The sequence below is a fragment of the Temnothorax nylanderi genome, unplaced genomic scaffold (assembly GCF_030848795.1).
Source record: "Temnothorax nylanderi isolate EJ_2023f unplaced genomic scaffold, tnyl_v1.0 TNYL_tig0164_pilon, whole genome shotgun sequence".
Taxonomy (NCBI): Eukaryota; Metazoa; Arthropoda; class Insecta; order Hymenoptera; family Formicidae; genus Temnothorax; species Temnothorax nylanderi.
This window is the reverse complement of record NW_027249226.1, coordinates 319,785-337,475: the sequence shown is the minus strand read 5'-3', so window position 1 is coordinate 337,475 and position 17,691 is coordinate 319,785. Positions and strand designations below refer to the sequence as shown.

At 37.1% G+C, this 17,691-nt stretch overlaps 1 protein-coding gene across 4 annotated transcripts in view; it reads left to right on the top strand.

Moving 5' to 3' along the window:
* Positions 1-16,527, top strand: part of LOC139777826 (uncharacterized) — a 31,408-nt gene extending 14,881 nt beyond the window's left edge. For 3 of the 4 annotated variants that reach the window (XM_071715462.1, XM_071715461.1, XM_071715460.1), the window contains 4 exons: positions 8,197-8,636; positions 8,694-9,183; positions 9,774-9,922; positions 10,025-16,527. In XM_071715462.1, the coding sequence (XP_071571563.1) occupies positions 12,045-14,978 (2,934 nt within the window). In that variant the 5' untranslated portion in view covers positions 8,197-8,636; positions 8,694-9,183; positions 9,774-9,922; positions 10,025-12,044 and the 3' untranslated portion in view covers positions 14,979-16,527. The remainder of the gene's footprint in view (positions 1-8,196; positions 8,637-8,693; positions 9,184-9,773; positions 9,923-10,024) is intronic. The other variant, XM_071715463.1, reaches the window with a different exon arrangement.
* Positions 16,528-17,691: the final 1,164 nt, after the last annotated feature.

Genomic DNA, 17,691 nt, shown 5'->3' with positions numbered 1-17,691 from the left:
CGCGTATGTTTCAACATAGCGTCCCACGTAAAACCCGGTAGAGTGTAATAATACGCCGGATCGAGTCCATAACTCGCGACGCAGCTATCGCGAAAATTTTCAAACACGTCGGCCAATAACAAGACATCGATCTTTAGATATAAATCGCTGTATTCGCCCAAGGTTTGAACGGAGAACCGCTGCCAGACGTTAACGGCGTGCTCGTAATCGCTCTCGGATACGGTGTCACCTGTCAATGAACTGTAAAACGAGTCGCGCGATGGTAAACACGAGTCCTCCAACTTTTCGACGCAGTCAATGTACTCGTACGGAAATACACCTTTTCGCGTCAGCAAATCAAAATTTTCTGTGGATAATTCACAAAATTCGCGTTGTAATATTTGCAGTTTATCCTTGCTGAGATATGATGCTAATTTTTCGAGACTTGCGGTGAGAAATTTGTATGAGTCGATGAATCTTAATTTGATGCAATTTTTTTTGTCTTTATCCTCAGTGCTTTTAACGTTCTTCGTAAACGAAATGTATTTTTCTTTGGTAATTGGGAGTAAGTCTACACGTCCTTCGTACGCGGTAGCTATTGTCTTTATTATAAAATGAGAATCATAACCCGATAAATTATGAAATACTACTGGAATGCAATGCGAATTTTTATAATTCAAGTTACAATTAGAATGCGCGGGACCTCGATAATTGCCGGTCAAGTGACAGTGATCGCGTACTCGCACGTCGTCTGGCTCGAACGGTTTTTCGCACACGTGACAGTGCGTTGCGCTGTTAAACTTTTCCCACTCGTCTCGCGTGAAATCCGCCATGGGTATATTAGCGGACAAGATGTTCTTTACGTCGTGTGCTAAACGTCTTAGTTCCTCGGCGAACCACGCGACGCAATCCTTATCGCGACGAAATCGATACGTGGATAACGAGTCGTCGTACGAGCACCGCACGTAGTATCCTATGCTAAATACCTGATGATGTTGAGACCTGAACGTGGACGATGTCGGATCCGCATCCGTCTTCTCGAGGGTACATTCCAGGTCGGCGTATACGACATATGGAAGTCGTTCCTTCCTGCTGTGATTCTTAAAGGCCAACCACTTGTCGTGCTCGCTCGGTAGTCGGATGGCACACTTGTTCATCTGCCGACAGTCGACAGTGTGGGCTTCCAATTTCTTGCTCGTGTAGAAATAGTGCAAACAGCTGCAAAAAGAAAAACACAATTTGTGTAAATTATTAAATAAAAATAAAATAGGGGAGACCGGGGCTAAGCCGACAACGGGGCAAACTTGACACTAGGCTTTTTGCCAATTTAAATCTATCGTAGAAACTTGCCTTTCCTACTGTAAATGCGTCTTTATGTGCCAGTATTATCAACGGAATTTGGTAACATTCTGAGTTATAGTGTAATTTTTAACGCGACATAAGCGTTTTTGATAGTGAAAAGTAATTTTTCTGATCTCTCGAAAATTGTCTACTCTTTCATCGAGCTTTACTTTGCGAATCTACCGGTAAGTGATTTTGATGGGAAATTTGATGCTCTATATGAATCCGATAATCGTTTTTGCATATTTTCAAAATTTTCATGTTTTTGAAGTGACAAAAGTGAAAAACGACGTCTGGGGCAAAGTCAACACCACGCCGTTTTCGTCGGCTTCCAGTAACAAACGATGCTTGTCATGCAGCCGTATGGCTCATGACGAATGTATGCGCACGTCCGATCGCGAGTTTACCTGCATTAATTGTTTTTCAGACATGAGTTTAGATGAAGATAATTGAAAGTTCAACAATTTTAGTTTTCATTATTTTAAATGATTGTTCTAGCTACTTATTCCGAATTTTTGTACTTTTTAAATACACAATAAACAATGTATTTTTCATTTTCAGACAGTAAAAATAAGTTCCAGATCAAATTGTGTCGATCAGACAAAGTGTTGAGTTTGCCCCGGCGGGGTGTCGAGTTTGCCCCGGCATTTTTCAATTCGAAAATTTGTCTTCGCGTCACTTTTCCTTTCCTGGCGGCAAAACAAAGCGACGTACAGCAAAACTTCCCTGAATCAATTTTGTACCTGAAGAAACACTCTTAAATATGTACCATTGAATTTGCCTAAAAATTTTAATTAAATATTAAAAATTGCCTTTGAAAAAATAGTGTCGGCTTAGCCCCGGTCTCCCCTATTCTATAATTTTTATTAAAAGAAGTATAGGTACTCACCGATCGCAAAAGTATTTCCGACCACGGTGCCTGCTCAATTGCGTGCTCACGAGGCGGAATAGATTTTTTATCCACGCGAAATGTCCCACGTTGTCGTCTCGCTGGTCCTGCACGTACAGCAGATTTACGTGCTTTTCTCTCTTCCGGTCGGTGAGCCGTATCGGGAGAACTGTTGGCGTCTTCTCTCCCTCGATGGTATACACATTGATCGACACGTCGTTGCGTTGTTCGAACTATTTAATCTGTTTCAAAGTCATTGGAAACTCAATGTCTTGTAATTTTAATATTGTTGCGTAATGAGGGTACGAGGATTCCCGATATGTATGATCCTTGGCAGGATACAGCGCGGCGACCACTGACCACGCGAAGCACGCATTGTCCATAGATTGCACGTTGATCACAGCTTTTTTCGATTTAATTTCTTGCGGTAAATTGATGTAACATCCCGCGCGCAAAGGATTGTACTTGTTCACGTTCACTGTCAAATTGAGTATACGCGATAACGCCCACCCGCTGTCGCGTTCCTGAAACTCCTCGAGTTTCGCTAATGTGGGCTCGATAACGTGTAGCTTGTACCACTCGCGCAGATCGGACCGATCGGACGAACGAAAGAGTTCACTGTTTCTCGTGTTGATACTTTTGTTCGCACGTTTCTCACCCGTCACAAACTCGCCGTTGAACACAGTGTTTATCTTTACACTTGCGTGTCTTTGCATGACGTTTTGCACATGATCGAGCACGATGACTTCAGCATCTTCGAGAAATTTTTGCGGTTCGATGTAATTGGTATTTATCACTGCACCGGTCAATACACGGCTAACCGTCTCTGTAATAGAGTCTTCGCACCTTCGAGTCGCGCGATTCTTGCCACTAAAGATTGTCTGTGTCCCGGATTGTCTGTTTCGCGGATTGAGAGCCGCGGACGCTTGGCACGACAGTCTTTTTCGAGCTGCTCGATAAACTCCTCGCATCGCTGTGCCCATGCAAGATATTCGCTCAAGGTAGCGATTTGGTTGGATCCTTCCAACAGGTCGCGTTCCGTTTCATCGAGATGTTCCATGTTTTTTTAATACTGTCTTTTTCACACTATTTTTTAGATCACGTCACATTCTTCGATGGAGCACGTGCACGTGACTCGATCACACGCTGAACAATATCGTTTGCAATATTGAACGACATAGTGCGCAGACATAAAATCATTAGGCCTGAAGTAGGGTGCATTAAAGTGATTAAGTTCCCAATTAATAATATCATCATAATCACGTTCATAATTTCTTCGAAGCATCAATAGATGATTAGGATCATTGATACGGCCAGGGTACATATACATACGTACCGAATTGTTCACCACCACCAATTCAACGTATTTCCCAATACCTGTATGAATCTTAATGTATGTTGCTTCACAATCGTCGAGCTTTTCAAAAATTTTAGACGCCCAATAGCGATGGTCAACAATAGGTTTAATAGAATACGGCACAACGTCAGCACGACGAGCTGCACGTGATTCTTTCTCGCTAACGCACTCGTCCCGCAGCCGTTGATACACTTTTTGATTCACGTTAGATCTCCACCAATAAGGAGAATTGGTATCGATATCGACTCCTTGTCTAACGATGCGGTGACCGGTTCCGCGTATACCTAGTTCGCGATCGCGAAGAAACTGCACCGGTGATATTCGTCGCACATCCGTCAATTTCACTCCTTGATCTTCTTTACGCAAACCATCGGTGACATCTATTATAATATCTTCCGTGGTTACACCATCCACAAATTGTGGAGACTCCGTAGAGCTCTCGCCACTTGTCCATTCCATGTTGCGCACATTATATTATGTCTCACTCGCGATAATGTTTTTTTATCAATTCTTGCAAATTGGGCACATGTTGCATGGATATATTTGGAACAATGGAGTGCGACAATCTCCGCAAGATCGGCCGTTCATTACGTTGTACGGCTTGCTAACATGCTCTCGATATTCACGTATGTGCTCACCAGTGTCTGGTACAGCGATCATACACGAATAACACAGTTTATCCGAACCGTATCTAAAATAAAAATAAATCGCGCAACACTTCGTATGTCCATCCAGCGCTAAAAATTCGGGACGCGGCACTAATTTATCGATGATTTCTTTATGATCGTCGTCTTCATCACTGAAATAATAACTGTCGTCCGTTAACGCGCGATCCTCGTCTACATCCATATCGAAATTATTGTCCATCTCGTGTGCAAATCGGGCACATATTACGCTGAAATATCATATACAATGCTTCATGACATCTTGAACAACGCCGGGTATGCATCATTCCGCGTAACTCAACGAAGTGTTTTCGGCGAGCGTACATGTAATCGCCAAGGTCCGATAGAACAACCATGCACGGAGCACATAGCACAAGTGCACCACCCGTTGAATTATAAAAATATATTACGCAACGTTCCGCACGTAAATTTAGTGCAACGATTTCCCAACGCAGCACCATTCTATCGATGACTCTTCTTGATCGTCGTCTTCATCACTGAAATAATCACTGTCGTCCGTTAACGCGCGATCCTCGTCTACTTCCATATCGAAATTATTGTCATCTCCTTTATCGTGAAAAATATTCCTCTGTATTGAATACTTGGCACAAAAAATGCAAAATAACCGCTATCCCTTACGGAAAGAAACTACAGCGGATTACAGAAAATTCTATTACAAGAACTACATAAAAGTATTACACAAAATTACAGACTGAAGTATTGTAATATACTGTAATATTTTCGTACTATACGCTCGGATTACAGGAAAATATTACAGGATTACAGGACTACAAGATTGCAGTCCTCTTAATACTAGAGGACACTGATTTCCGATATTCACCCGGCATAAAAAAAAATTATTTTTTTCTTAGTTTTATTACTTTTTTATAACTAAATTTGTTTCTTAAGATGCAGTCTATGATTATAAATATTTTCTTGTATTTGAAAAACACACTTACCTTGGTGGGATTCGAACTCGGGACCTCGGGACCTCTGGATCGTGAGCCAACTGCCTTACGTGGTAGACTACTTCCTAATTTGATGTAAGTGTTATATATAGTCTACATATGTCATAACCAGCACAAATATATAATTTTTCAAAAATCATTTTAAGAAACAAATTCAGTTTAAAAAGAGTAATAAAATTTTAAATTAGATATATGATATAATATTTCTTAAAGTCGGGTGAATGTCAGAAACCAGTGCCGGCTCATTATGAAATTACTTATAAAATATGAAATTAAAAAATAATAAAATGTGGTTAAAAAGTGATACATTAAATCTAATAAATTTCAAACAATATTTATAGAAATAATTTATATATATACAGCTGCATTGAAGTAAAAGTATACTATATATGGAGGTGGAGGGGTAAAAACCACAGTGGTGTAACTCAAATTTTTAAAAATATTTTCTCGTGTGCATAGATGCAATCTGTACAATATATAAATTGCATCTATGCACACGAGAAAATATTTTTAAAAATTTGACTTACACCACTGTGGTTTTTACCCCTCCATATATGATAAGACTCGCTATTTCAAATTTTATGGATTACTGGTAGCATTACGTTTAATACACATGTGTAGTAGTGTATTACACATTTTGTAGATTACATGTGTAGTCTACTACACAAGTCACTTACCACACGTGTAGTATATTACACATATAATGGATTACACGTGTAGTCTACTACACAAGTCACTTACCACACGTGTAGTATATTACATATATAGTGGATTACACGTGTAGTGGATTTCACCCTTCATGATTAGACGTGTATTCCATATTACAGGGATTTCACGCACTAAGTAATTACAGCGTGTAATAACTACAGATTATTGTGTTCCTTTCTGTGATAACTACAGGTGGTCCTGTAGTAACTACACAAGTGTAATATTTACTGGCTGTAGTTTCTTTCCGTAAGGGTATACTTTTTTTCCAATCGATATACCGACGCGTAGACTTTCAAATCACAGACTGTGATTTTGACTCGCTTCATTCTTCCTTATATACTTTTTCTATTGCCTTTTCCTCTCGTTTCAACTAGAGCATCGCGTATCGTTTCTTCTGTTTTAGTGCATGGTGTGCATACACTGCAGAGACACAATATCACCCATAGAAATTGAGTCGCGTTGCTGCGCGAGACGGTTAAGTCGCCTAAAATTTATGGTCGAGTATCTACGTCGACCATCGATGCTCGCATCTGCAGTGCGAGATGATATTCGTTTATAAATTCTGTCATCGACGTTCGTCGATACCCATAGAAATTGAGTCGCGTTGCTGCGCTTATGCCGTCTAGTGTTTATAAAATCTAGCTGCCTGTCATCGGCGCTCGCCTTTGTAACGCGCGACGCCATAACCGAATGGCGCCGCGAAACCCCGATAAGCGACTCTTCCTAGAAAGAAAAATGAAAAGGACCGCGGCGTCACGCTAGTCGCAGGTCATAAATTATAGCCGCCTGCCATAGGCGCTCGCTCGCATCTGAGGTGTGAAATGACATCTGTTTATAAATACTATCGGCCGAACATCGACGCGAGGCGGCATTTGTTTATCGAACATGCCCCGACGCGCTCGCCTGATCCCCCTTCCCAAGGACCTCCGCGATCTCGAGGCCCTCCCCCCCCGCGAACCCTATGCTGGGAACGCAGGTCCTCCCCCCGCAGACCCCTCGGCCGGACCGCGGCGCTAGAGTTCCCCCCCGCCCCGCTCCCCCCTCGAGCACCACGGCCTAGGAGTCTCACTATCTTCCTACTAGAATGTCAGCTACAGAGATGATGACATTTATTATGCATTTTCCTCTTATGGTTGGAGACTTAGTTCCATCTGATGATGAAGTCTGAAATTTTCTAATTAATTTTATTCAAATTATTGATATTATACTTTGCTTTCAAATTGACGAAGTGAACATTCTTTTATTAGAAAACAAAATTAAAAAACATAATAGTGATTACATTAAACTATTTAATGATACGCTGAAGCCCAAGTTTCATAATTTAACTCATTATCCAACAATTATTCGTCAATCTGGACCTTTAAGGAAATTCTGGTGTTTTAAATATGAGGCAAAGCATATCGGCAATTTAAAGTGTACTCCCATTGTATCACTTCTCGAAAAAACATTTGTCTTACATTAAGTAAAAAATATGAATTACAATTTGCATATAAATTAATAAAATTGAAAATCTAGCAAGTAAAACTTTTAAGTTCGATGATAAGTACAAAATATCGAGTAATTATTATTCTATTATTATTAAAAAATTAAACAATGTTAATGAAGGAGATATCAAATTGTATTCTCGTATAGAGTATAAAGGCGTTGAGTATAACAATACAAACAACTATATAGCATCTTTTGGAAATTATGTTGAAATATATTTGATATTAGATATTATTTTATTTCGAAACGATGAAGTTTTATTTTTTTGTCAAAAGTTGCAAAGATTGCAATATAGGCAACATTTTTTAGCGTATGAAATTGATGAAACGATCTTAGGACAATTTTCTATAATATCTCCAAATGATATAATCGGACCTCCAGTTACTTTAATAAAAACTGCTAAAGGCAAATCAATGATACGGATAAAAAAATATTATAAATCTATTGCTTAAAATATTATACCTACTTCTATATAACAAGAAAAAGTTGTAAATTAAGTAATGAATTGATGATATTTTATGTGATTTCTGTACAATTTCTGTTTCGCACGAATCATTATTCAGTATTTTCTGTCAACATTTATTCTTTCTAAATTTTATTCTAAATTTTGTACTAAAAATGTCGGATATCCCCAAAATGTCGGATTATGTATGGTGGTGACGCGAAACAGGAATTAATGTCATAGCAATGTCAATGTCATTATTTATATTTTTTTAGATGCATTTATATCGGTATTTTCGATAATTTATTTATATTTTTAGTAATATTACAATATTATACTGATGGTCAAATTATATCCCGCAGGCAAACGTCGCTCTGTGACTGTTATAGAATACAGATAATGAATGATAAAGAAGTTATCCCTAAATCTAGCTGTCAAGATACTACACAGGAAGGAATGGAAACCCATATAAATAATAATTCATCGGTACCTCAAGGCGTCGAAAATATAAATCTTACCGCTTCTTTGGATGAAAATATTTATCAGTATGATTTGCCTAAAGTTTTCGAAAATTTTTCTTCAAAATTGACAGCAAATTCACGAATTCATCAAAATCAGGATGAAAATTTGCAACATCCTCACAATGAAACTCCCCAACTAATGTTCGAAAACTTAAGTTCTCCAAACGAATTAATTGCACCACAAGATTCATTTCAACTATTAGAGGATAATAGAGACAGAGAGGAATTAAGATTGCTACTTCGAAGTTGGAATCAAGAAGAATTAGTGGATCATCTTCTAAGTAAGTTAATTTCTTGTGTACATTTATGGTTCAATATAAAATATACTTTTTTTTTAGGGGAGAATGTTGTAATAAAAATACTTAAAATCATAAAGCAGCATCATATGGAAAAACTTCTGAAATCATTCGATCTTGGCACTCAAATATTATTCGAAGATAACTTGGAAAAGTGGAGAAATTCTTTAAACCTTCCGCTGGAAATACCAAATATGAATTTTTCTAACTTAAGCGGACCATCATCCCCAGCTCTATCAACTGAATCTGATGTGCAGATGCCTTCGACATCGAGATCTCGTTTTTCACCTTATAGAAGATCGTCAACTCCATCAGACGAAATTACTATGATAACATTATCAACTATTTTAAATGAAAGAGCATTATGTTGGTAGAATACTACAAAAAATATAGAAAATTTGATAATGAACAAAGATCATTATTGATCAATACTTGTGCAAATTTTTTCGAAGAAAATAGTATTAAGATGTCGATGGCAGACAGTTATAGACTTGAAAAAGAAATATTAGAAAGATTTCCTACTGAAAAATTAGTAAGTTTATTTGAAATTTAGAACACGAAGATATAATAATATTTATGTGACAAAATTATTAACTTGACTCCATCCAGTTATACATTTGATTTAAACATTTTTATTTATTTAAAATAAAAAGATAATAATACATTAATCGCATTACGTTATAGCAACGACAGTTCATTTACTTCATTTAATTTTTGTATTTAAAGTAGATATACAATAAAATCAGAAAAAAAAATAAAATAATTTATAATAATTCATAACTAAAATAAAACAAAATTTTAAATCCTAAAAATGTTGGAAATTACTTGCATAAAGACAAAAAAATATTGTATTACGATCATAAATTATAAAATCTTGTAAACTGTATTATTTATTAAGAGACTGATACTTTTTATAATTTTACTTTACAAAATTTTTTTACGATTGTAATGTATTTGTTTTTTATTGCTTTGTGTAAATAATTTTACAATTTTTATAATTTTAAATTTTAATAAAAAAAAATGTTTCAAAACATAAGCGATGACTAGATAGGGTCAAGTAACCATTTTTTCATTAAAGAAGATCAGTATAGATATTTATCTTTATAAAATTTGCTTTTATAGGAATATGATCGAACAGGTAAACGTGGAAAATTATATATTAAACTTGCCAATTTAAAATCTTCTCTTAAAACAGCAGTTGGGAAACATATTTTGCCAAAAAAAACCAGAAAGTTCAAAACTAACTCAACGGGATCATCAGAAAATCTTTGGTAAGTTCTTACAAGTTTAAAAATTATATGTTAATATAATAGTAGTATAATATAAAAATTATATGTCAATATAATATAAGTCAATGATGTTAAATATTTTAGTTCCAGAAAACAATGCGGAAAGTTGCATTAATGCACTCAAATTTGACAACCTGACATCAGAAGAATTTGACAACTGTTGGAAAGCATGTGGCCAACACCGATTAAAAGAAATAAACAGTGCTGCAAACACGGCAGCTATTTTTGAAAAAAGTGGCCTTTCTATAAGAAACCATCTGGCTTTAGATTGGTACTTATATTAAGGAGGCTCTTACCTCGATCATAAAACGACAGATCTTTATGAAATTAAATTATGTTGTAAAGTGAACCACAACGAACCGATGCCCAAAACTTTAGCATAGGTTGACGATAAAAATTTTAAAAATATCAGTATTGAAATTCGCATTTTTAACACAGGGCATATGGTAAACACTAAAATTTTTACCGGAAGTGATGTATTTTCTTAGCAAGTTTGCGAGCCAGGTAAACAAAAAACTAAGGAATTGTAGTTAAAATAATAATCTTTCTAATGATAAGAAGAAAACTTGGTGTTGACGATGAGTTATAAAAGATATTGTAGTTTTAATATGACGTACGACAGGTTAGGCGAATGATCTTCCGAGTGTCAAAATCGCGCGAAGTTTCAAATGTTGTATTACACGTAAATAAGTAAAATGCGTTTTTTAAACATCTATATAAACAATAAGTTTCAATTATTTGCCAATCAAACCTTGAAAATCAAAAAGTAAACAATGTTAATTATTCTTTCTAACCTCACTTGCACATGTCTTTTCTCTGCGCTGTATGGTAGCGGCATAATTATTCTCTCGCGCATTGACAACCTTTATTTTCGAGAATTTTCCTTTCATTTTCCCTCTCAGCATTCTCACGTTATATCTTTCTTTTGGCTCCATCTCTTCATCGCATCAATCGCTACAACGCTACACGGCTACACCTCACTTAGCTACAGACTGCTGCAGACGACGTTGTAACACGCGCATGTTATTATTCTGCTCTTTAGCACTGACGTAGTCAACTGACTTATTGTATAAATTTTAATATTTACACTAATAGAACATATAACTTACTCTTACACTATGTAAAAATCATTATTTATTTTTTTATTTAATTTTCCGATAATTTTATAACCAATTATTAATGATAATTTTTCGGTTGCTACATTGATTAGAGCAGCCGGGTAAGAGCCTCCTTAAACGGAAATTTAGAACTGACAAACGAATTAATTCTTAAAATGTTTTACAGATTGACATGAATTTTAATGTCTTATTTGACACGGAAAATGGTCTGTTAAATAAGTGGGAGACTTGCTTCAATAATCTTACATCGTTTTTATGTAAAGATAATCATGTGAAAGATAAATCCATAAAAGCATACTGTAATGTATTCACATTAACACGGTACCGGTGCGTGTACTGTGATCAGCGATCCCCGAAAAGGTATCACCTCAGTGAGTAGGAACGAGCGGGGATAGAGCTAGTTACCCGGTGACCGTCAAGGGATACACACATTATACTCTGTTATCTCCCCGATTATTACCAATACATATCTTATTGTCGATTGTTACAACTAAGTGTTTTATTTAACCACCTCAGGACACCACAATTTTGGCGACGAGGTATTTTCGAACGCGTGGTGCAATTATTCAAGACAATAACGATAAATAGTTTTCGTGCAAATTTCGTGGAACAGTGAGCGTGTGGCACGCCGTATTCGAAGTCCACAGCAGTCGGAGAGCACGGTAAACGGAGAGTGTACAACGCTATTGAAGCGACTTGACGGTCACTTAAGAATAATATTCGCGCAGTATACGGAAATAAAATTTACGCAAATGGTAAATTGTGCGCTGTAAACGATATTAAAAATATTCAAAAATTTTCACGTGCATCGTGTGTATTCGGAAAAGGAACATTGGACAATAAAACGAACAAATAACGTGAAAAGAGACAATTAACGGTGAAAGTGCGTTGCAATAAAATTTATTATTTTTCTAATTGACTGCATACGGAAATAAAACTTTGTCAATTAGGGTATACGAAAATGAACTATGGTGTCATTGTGTTAAATGTCGGTTCCTAGAAACAGTAAAAGTGCCATCGATTATTCAAAAACATCGTGGATTCAAACGCTTACGAAACCTCAATTAATTGAAACTCTAGAGCAGTTAGAGTTAGCATACGAGGAGAATTTTGGTATCGATGAGCTTCGTAAAATTCTGCGAACTCACGTAAGCAAGGTGAACAAAAGGCAGAGACAACGACAAGGCGAAGATAAGGAACCGCAAGGCGGTGAAAACGAAAACAAGAAGCCAAGGGTAACTCACACAATGGCAGGAGAGAGCAACAGCACGAAACTGGAATTCCAGTTAGGAAAAGACGACTGGGAAACATATACAGAGAGGCTCGAATTATATTTCGTAGCCAACGACGTGAAAGCTGAGAAACAAGCGGCAGTGTTGTTAACGAAAATAAGTTCCGATACTTATAAACTAGTTCGTGATCTGTGCGCGCCGGATAAGCCGAATACAAAATCTTTGGCCGAGTTAGTAAAATTAGTGAGTGATCACTTAAATCCGAAACCGTCAGAAACGATGGAACGATGCAAGTTTTATCAAGCGCACCAAAGCGCAACGGAATCAGTAGCGGAGTTTGCGGCGAGATTAAAAAGCTTATCGTTAAACTGCAAGTTCGGTGATGCTAAAGTAGCTTTACGGGATCAGTTAGTGTGCGGACTGAAAGATCACGCAACAAAAAAAGCACTGTTTCGTGAAGATAAATTGACGTACGATTCAGCATACAAAATAGCTGCTGCGATGGAAGAAGCAGAAAAGAACGCGTCGACAACAGATAAAATTAGTACCGGTACAACAAGCAACGCCGCGAGTGTAAACGTAGTTCAATCGAATTCGCGGGCGAGTGAGAAAAAGAGACAGTATCATCCCAGTTCGGGAGGTAGAGGTGCTTATCGCGGAGTCCGAGGACGAGGACAGCGATACAACAACAGACCCCCGGCTAACAGTGGCAGCCGGGCTCCGCACAATAACACACAAGTTCAGAGCGCGAGGCGTTCATCGTGTTATTGCTGTGGGAAGGCAAACCATTGGGCACGTGATTGCTATCATCGACACAGCACGTGTAATTCTTGTAAGCAGAAGGGGCACCTGGCAACTATGTGCCGATCTCAGAGGGCAGCGGTTCAACATCTAGAACGAGAGTCGACGAGCGAGGAGCAGCGGCGGGAGGAGGCGGTATACGACTTCCTCTTGGTAGATGACAACATAGGCGAGTCAACGAGCGGTACCGGTAAAGCAGAAAGCGACAATGTAAAAGCCGATCCTATGTATGTAAACGTAACAATTAATGGGAAAAAGATAGATATGGAAATTGATTCGGGTTCGTACGTTGCGATCATTTCGAAAAGTGATAAAAATAAATATTTCCCCGAAAATAAAATCACGCGCGAGGCGCCTGCGTTGAATGCATATGGCAAAGTCCCATTAGAAAGTGAGGGAGTATTAGAGAATTTGAAAGTAAAATTAGGGAATCGGGAAGCAACGTTAAAAATGAGGGTAATGACAAGTGATGGTCCAATTTTGATCGGTAGACAATGGCTAAAAGTTTTTGGGTTGTGGCCATTGCCATTGAACTTGTTGAGCAGCGCGAATGATTGTAATAAAGTAGATGTAAATAACGCGACGAAACAATTTCCAGAGAAATACCCGAAATTGTTTGGTCCCGGCCCCGGGTTGTATAATAGAGGAAAGCTTAAATTAGTGTTGAAAAAAGATGCACAGCCTATAGCGTTAAAAGCGAGACATTTGCCATTTGCATTAACAAGCAAAGTTGAGGAAGAAATTAATTGTCTTGTTAAATTGGGACATCTCGAAAAAATCGATGTGAGCGAATGGGCAACGCCAATTGTGCCGGTAATAAAATCGGATGGTTCCGTTAGAATCTGCGGTAATTTTAAATTAACGTTAAATCCGAATTTAGTTCGAAATCGACATCCGATACCGTTGATTGATGAAATTTTTATAGCATTGAGGAATGGCAAGAGGTTTTCGCAGATTGATTTAGAGCATGCGTATATGCAAATTCCGGTAGAAGAAGGTAGCCGAGATTATTTAACGATAATAACGCACAAAGGGTTGTACAGATATACTAAAATGACAGAGGGCATTGCATCGGGACCGGGAGATTTTCAACAGAAAATCGAGCAATGTTTAGCTGGAATTGACGGAGTAATCCCTTATCTTGATAATATCTATTGCACGGGCAAAACTGATGAAGAGCATTTAGAAACGTTGTACGCAGTATGTAAGAGACTCGAGGAATACGGTTTCAAAGTAAATATAAGCAAATGCGATTTTTTCAAAGAAAGATTAGATATTTTGGGGTTTGTTATTAATAAAGACGGGTTGCACAAGTCGAGAACTAAAGTAAATGCAATGATTGAAGCTCCGACGCCGGTCGATAAAAAACAGTTAGATTCATTTTTGGGACTTGTAACGTATTATGCGAGATTTTTACCTGAGAGAGCGACTAAACTAAAATCACTTTATGAGTGTGCGAAAGGAGATAAGTTTGAGTGGACAAAAGAGTGCGAGGAAGCGTTCGAATGGGTGAAAAGAGAATTAGTATCACCGTGTGTATTAGCTCACTTCGATCCAAACGAAGAAATTATATTATCGTGTGATGCATCATCGTATGGGTTATCAGCGATATTGTCGCATCGATATAAAGACGGTACAGAGAAACCGATCGCAAATGCGTCGAAAGTAGTTCCCGAGAAAGAGTTAAATCGTGCCATCATTGACAAGGAAGCGAGTGCAATTGTCTTCGGATTTAAAAAGTATTATAATTATATTTTTGGTAAAGAGATAACGCTGAGAACAGACCATAAGCCCTTAGTTTTTATTTTTGGTCCAAAACAAGAGATTCCGTTAACGACAGCAAGTAGATTGCAAAGATGGGCGTATTTTCTGTCGAGATTCATATAAAAATTGAATATGTTAGATCAGAACATAATGGTAATTGTGATGCACTCTCGCGACTTCCTGTCAAAGACAGCACACCAATTTCGATAACGAGTATATATCGATAAATTACGCCGAAGAGTCGTTGGAAACATTAAACGCGGTGGAGATCGCAGTAGAAACAAAGCGCGATAAAATGCTTAGTAAGATAGTACGGTATGTGAAGGGTATATGGCCAAACGCGAACGAGATGAATGAGTATGAGAAAATATTCTATGCGAAACGTGACGAGCTAGTGGTAGAAAAGGAGTGTCTCATGTGGGGATACAGAGTAGTAGCTCCAGAATCAGTGCAAAAGTGTGTGCTAACTGAATTGCACGCATCCCACTTCGGCATAGTAAAGATGAAAATGCTGGCGAGATCGTACGTATGGTGGCCGAACATCGATAAAGACATTGAGAACATTGCGGCATCATGTAAAGTGTGCGTGCAAGAGCGTAAGAAACCGGCGAGTGTTCCGTTAACGCCGTGGCCATTCCCTGATAGATGTTGGAGTAGGATTCATACAGATTTCTTAGGTCCGTTTCACGGTCATATGTTTATGTTGATTATCGATGCTTACTCGAAGTGGCCTGAAATTATTGATATGCAAAAGTGCACTCAGGCCCCGAGAGTAATTGAAGAATTTAAGAAAGTTTTAGTTCGTTTCGGTCTTCCGAGACATTTAGTGAGCGATAACGGTACGCAGTACACGAGTATCGAATTTCAAGAGTTTTGTAAAATCAACGGTATAAAACATAGCTTCACTGCACCGCATCATCCTGCGACCAACGGCGCAGCCGAGAATTTCGTTGAAACATTCAAAGACAAAGTAGATAAAATTGTCAAAAGTGGCAAATCGCTTGATTATGCAATTAATCTCTTCTTGTTCGATTATAGAGCTACCGAGCATTGTACAACGGGAAGAACGCCTGCATACATGATGTATAAGCGAGAGTTGAGGACGAGATTCGATTTATTAAAGCCGAGCGTGAGCGATGATGTACGAGCGAAGCAGCTGGCACAGGTAGCGAGTAGAAAAGGCAATCGAAATGTCGATTTCCAAATTGGCGAGAGTGTGATGGTCGATGATTTCAGTGTACGTAGTAATAAGCGTGTCGAAGGTCAAATTATAAAGAAATTATCTCCAGTAACGTTCGAAGTTAAAGTAGAGACTGGCAAAGTTTGGAAACGACACGTCGATCAGATCGTCCGATTCATTCCGCCAAATGATAATAAAACTAACGTTAAAGTTGCACCTGTGAGCGAACCAGAGAAAGTATTGCGCCGTTCCAATCGATTAAGAAATTGTTATAGTAGCGAGAAATAAAAAGGGAGGAATTGTAATGTATTCACATTAACACGGTACCGGTGCGTGTACTGTGATCAGCGATCCCCGAAAAGGTATCACCTCAGTGAGTAGGAACGAGCGGGGATAGAGCTAGTTACCCGGTGACCGTCAAGGGATACACACATTATACTCTGTTATCTCCCCGATTATTACCAATACATATCTTATTGTCGATTGTTACAACTGAGTGTTTTATTTAACCACCTCAGGACACCACACATACCTACAAATGTTAAAACAGGAGACACTTTCTGAAAGTAAGTTATATTATTTTGTTAGAAATTTATATTTTTTTCACTTGTAAACATTCTTTATTTATTTGACTTTATTTGTATAGATGGTCGTGATGCAATAGTTTTTTGGAGCCTCCACGGTTACTTGGTTCCAACCAACAAAATTGTGAAAAAAGATTTGACTGGCATAAAAAGTACCATAAAATTCACTATTAGAGATTCTCAGGAATCTTTTGTTTACTTTGGCAAATCTCATCAAGAAATAGAGGATCATCTTATGTATCTAAAAAATCAAAAACAGTGCATTCAACCCTTCATTGTGTGTGTTGGCGAAGACATTTCAAGAATAACAGATATTTACGTGTATTTCGACAATGTTAAATATTCGTTTAACAGCTTTCTTAGGGCAGTTGATATATTATTTAAAATTTTTTATGTATTTAATTTAAGTTTTCCGATTGAAAGTTCAATGTTTTGGAACTTTATTAAATTGAATTTTTTTGAAATTAAATCTAATAATTCCTTTTCCAAAGTTCACGTATTAATAGAAAATCTGAAAGCTGCATAAAAATATTAACCGAATCATTTTACCTTCTCATGTAATATAATATACACATATCTATGCAAAATAATATAGATATTTAATAAAATTCTTATTTTGTATTTGTTCTATTATCTAAAGATCAGTTTTAGGGCTGTTTTGGATTTCATTTTTGATTAACTTTTTATTTAATTTCGAACGGTTTTATAATCGTATTTTTAAGAATAAATTATCAGTTTAAATTAGTCACAGATGGATTAGTACCTACTATTAGTATAAGCAGAAATACATTTAATATTATTACATTTATTACAATATTATATACATTTAATATTAGTATTAATAATAATGTATGTATTTAATAACTCGATATCTGATTTAATTACCTTATATTCTTTATAACTACGTTTATTACTGTAAAATAGTATATTTCAGTATGTCATTGCATTAATGAATTTTGTAAAACATAGTTAAAAAATTCTGTAAAAGTGATAAATCTGTTAATAAATTAATAATAAATTAACAGATTTAACAGTTGTTTTTTGCATTTTAATAAAGTATTTTAAATTCATG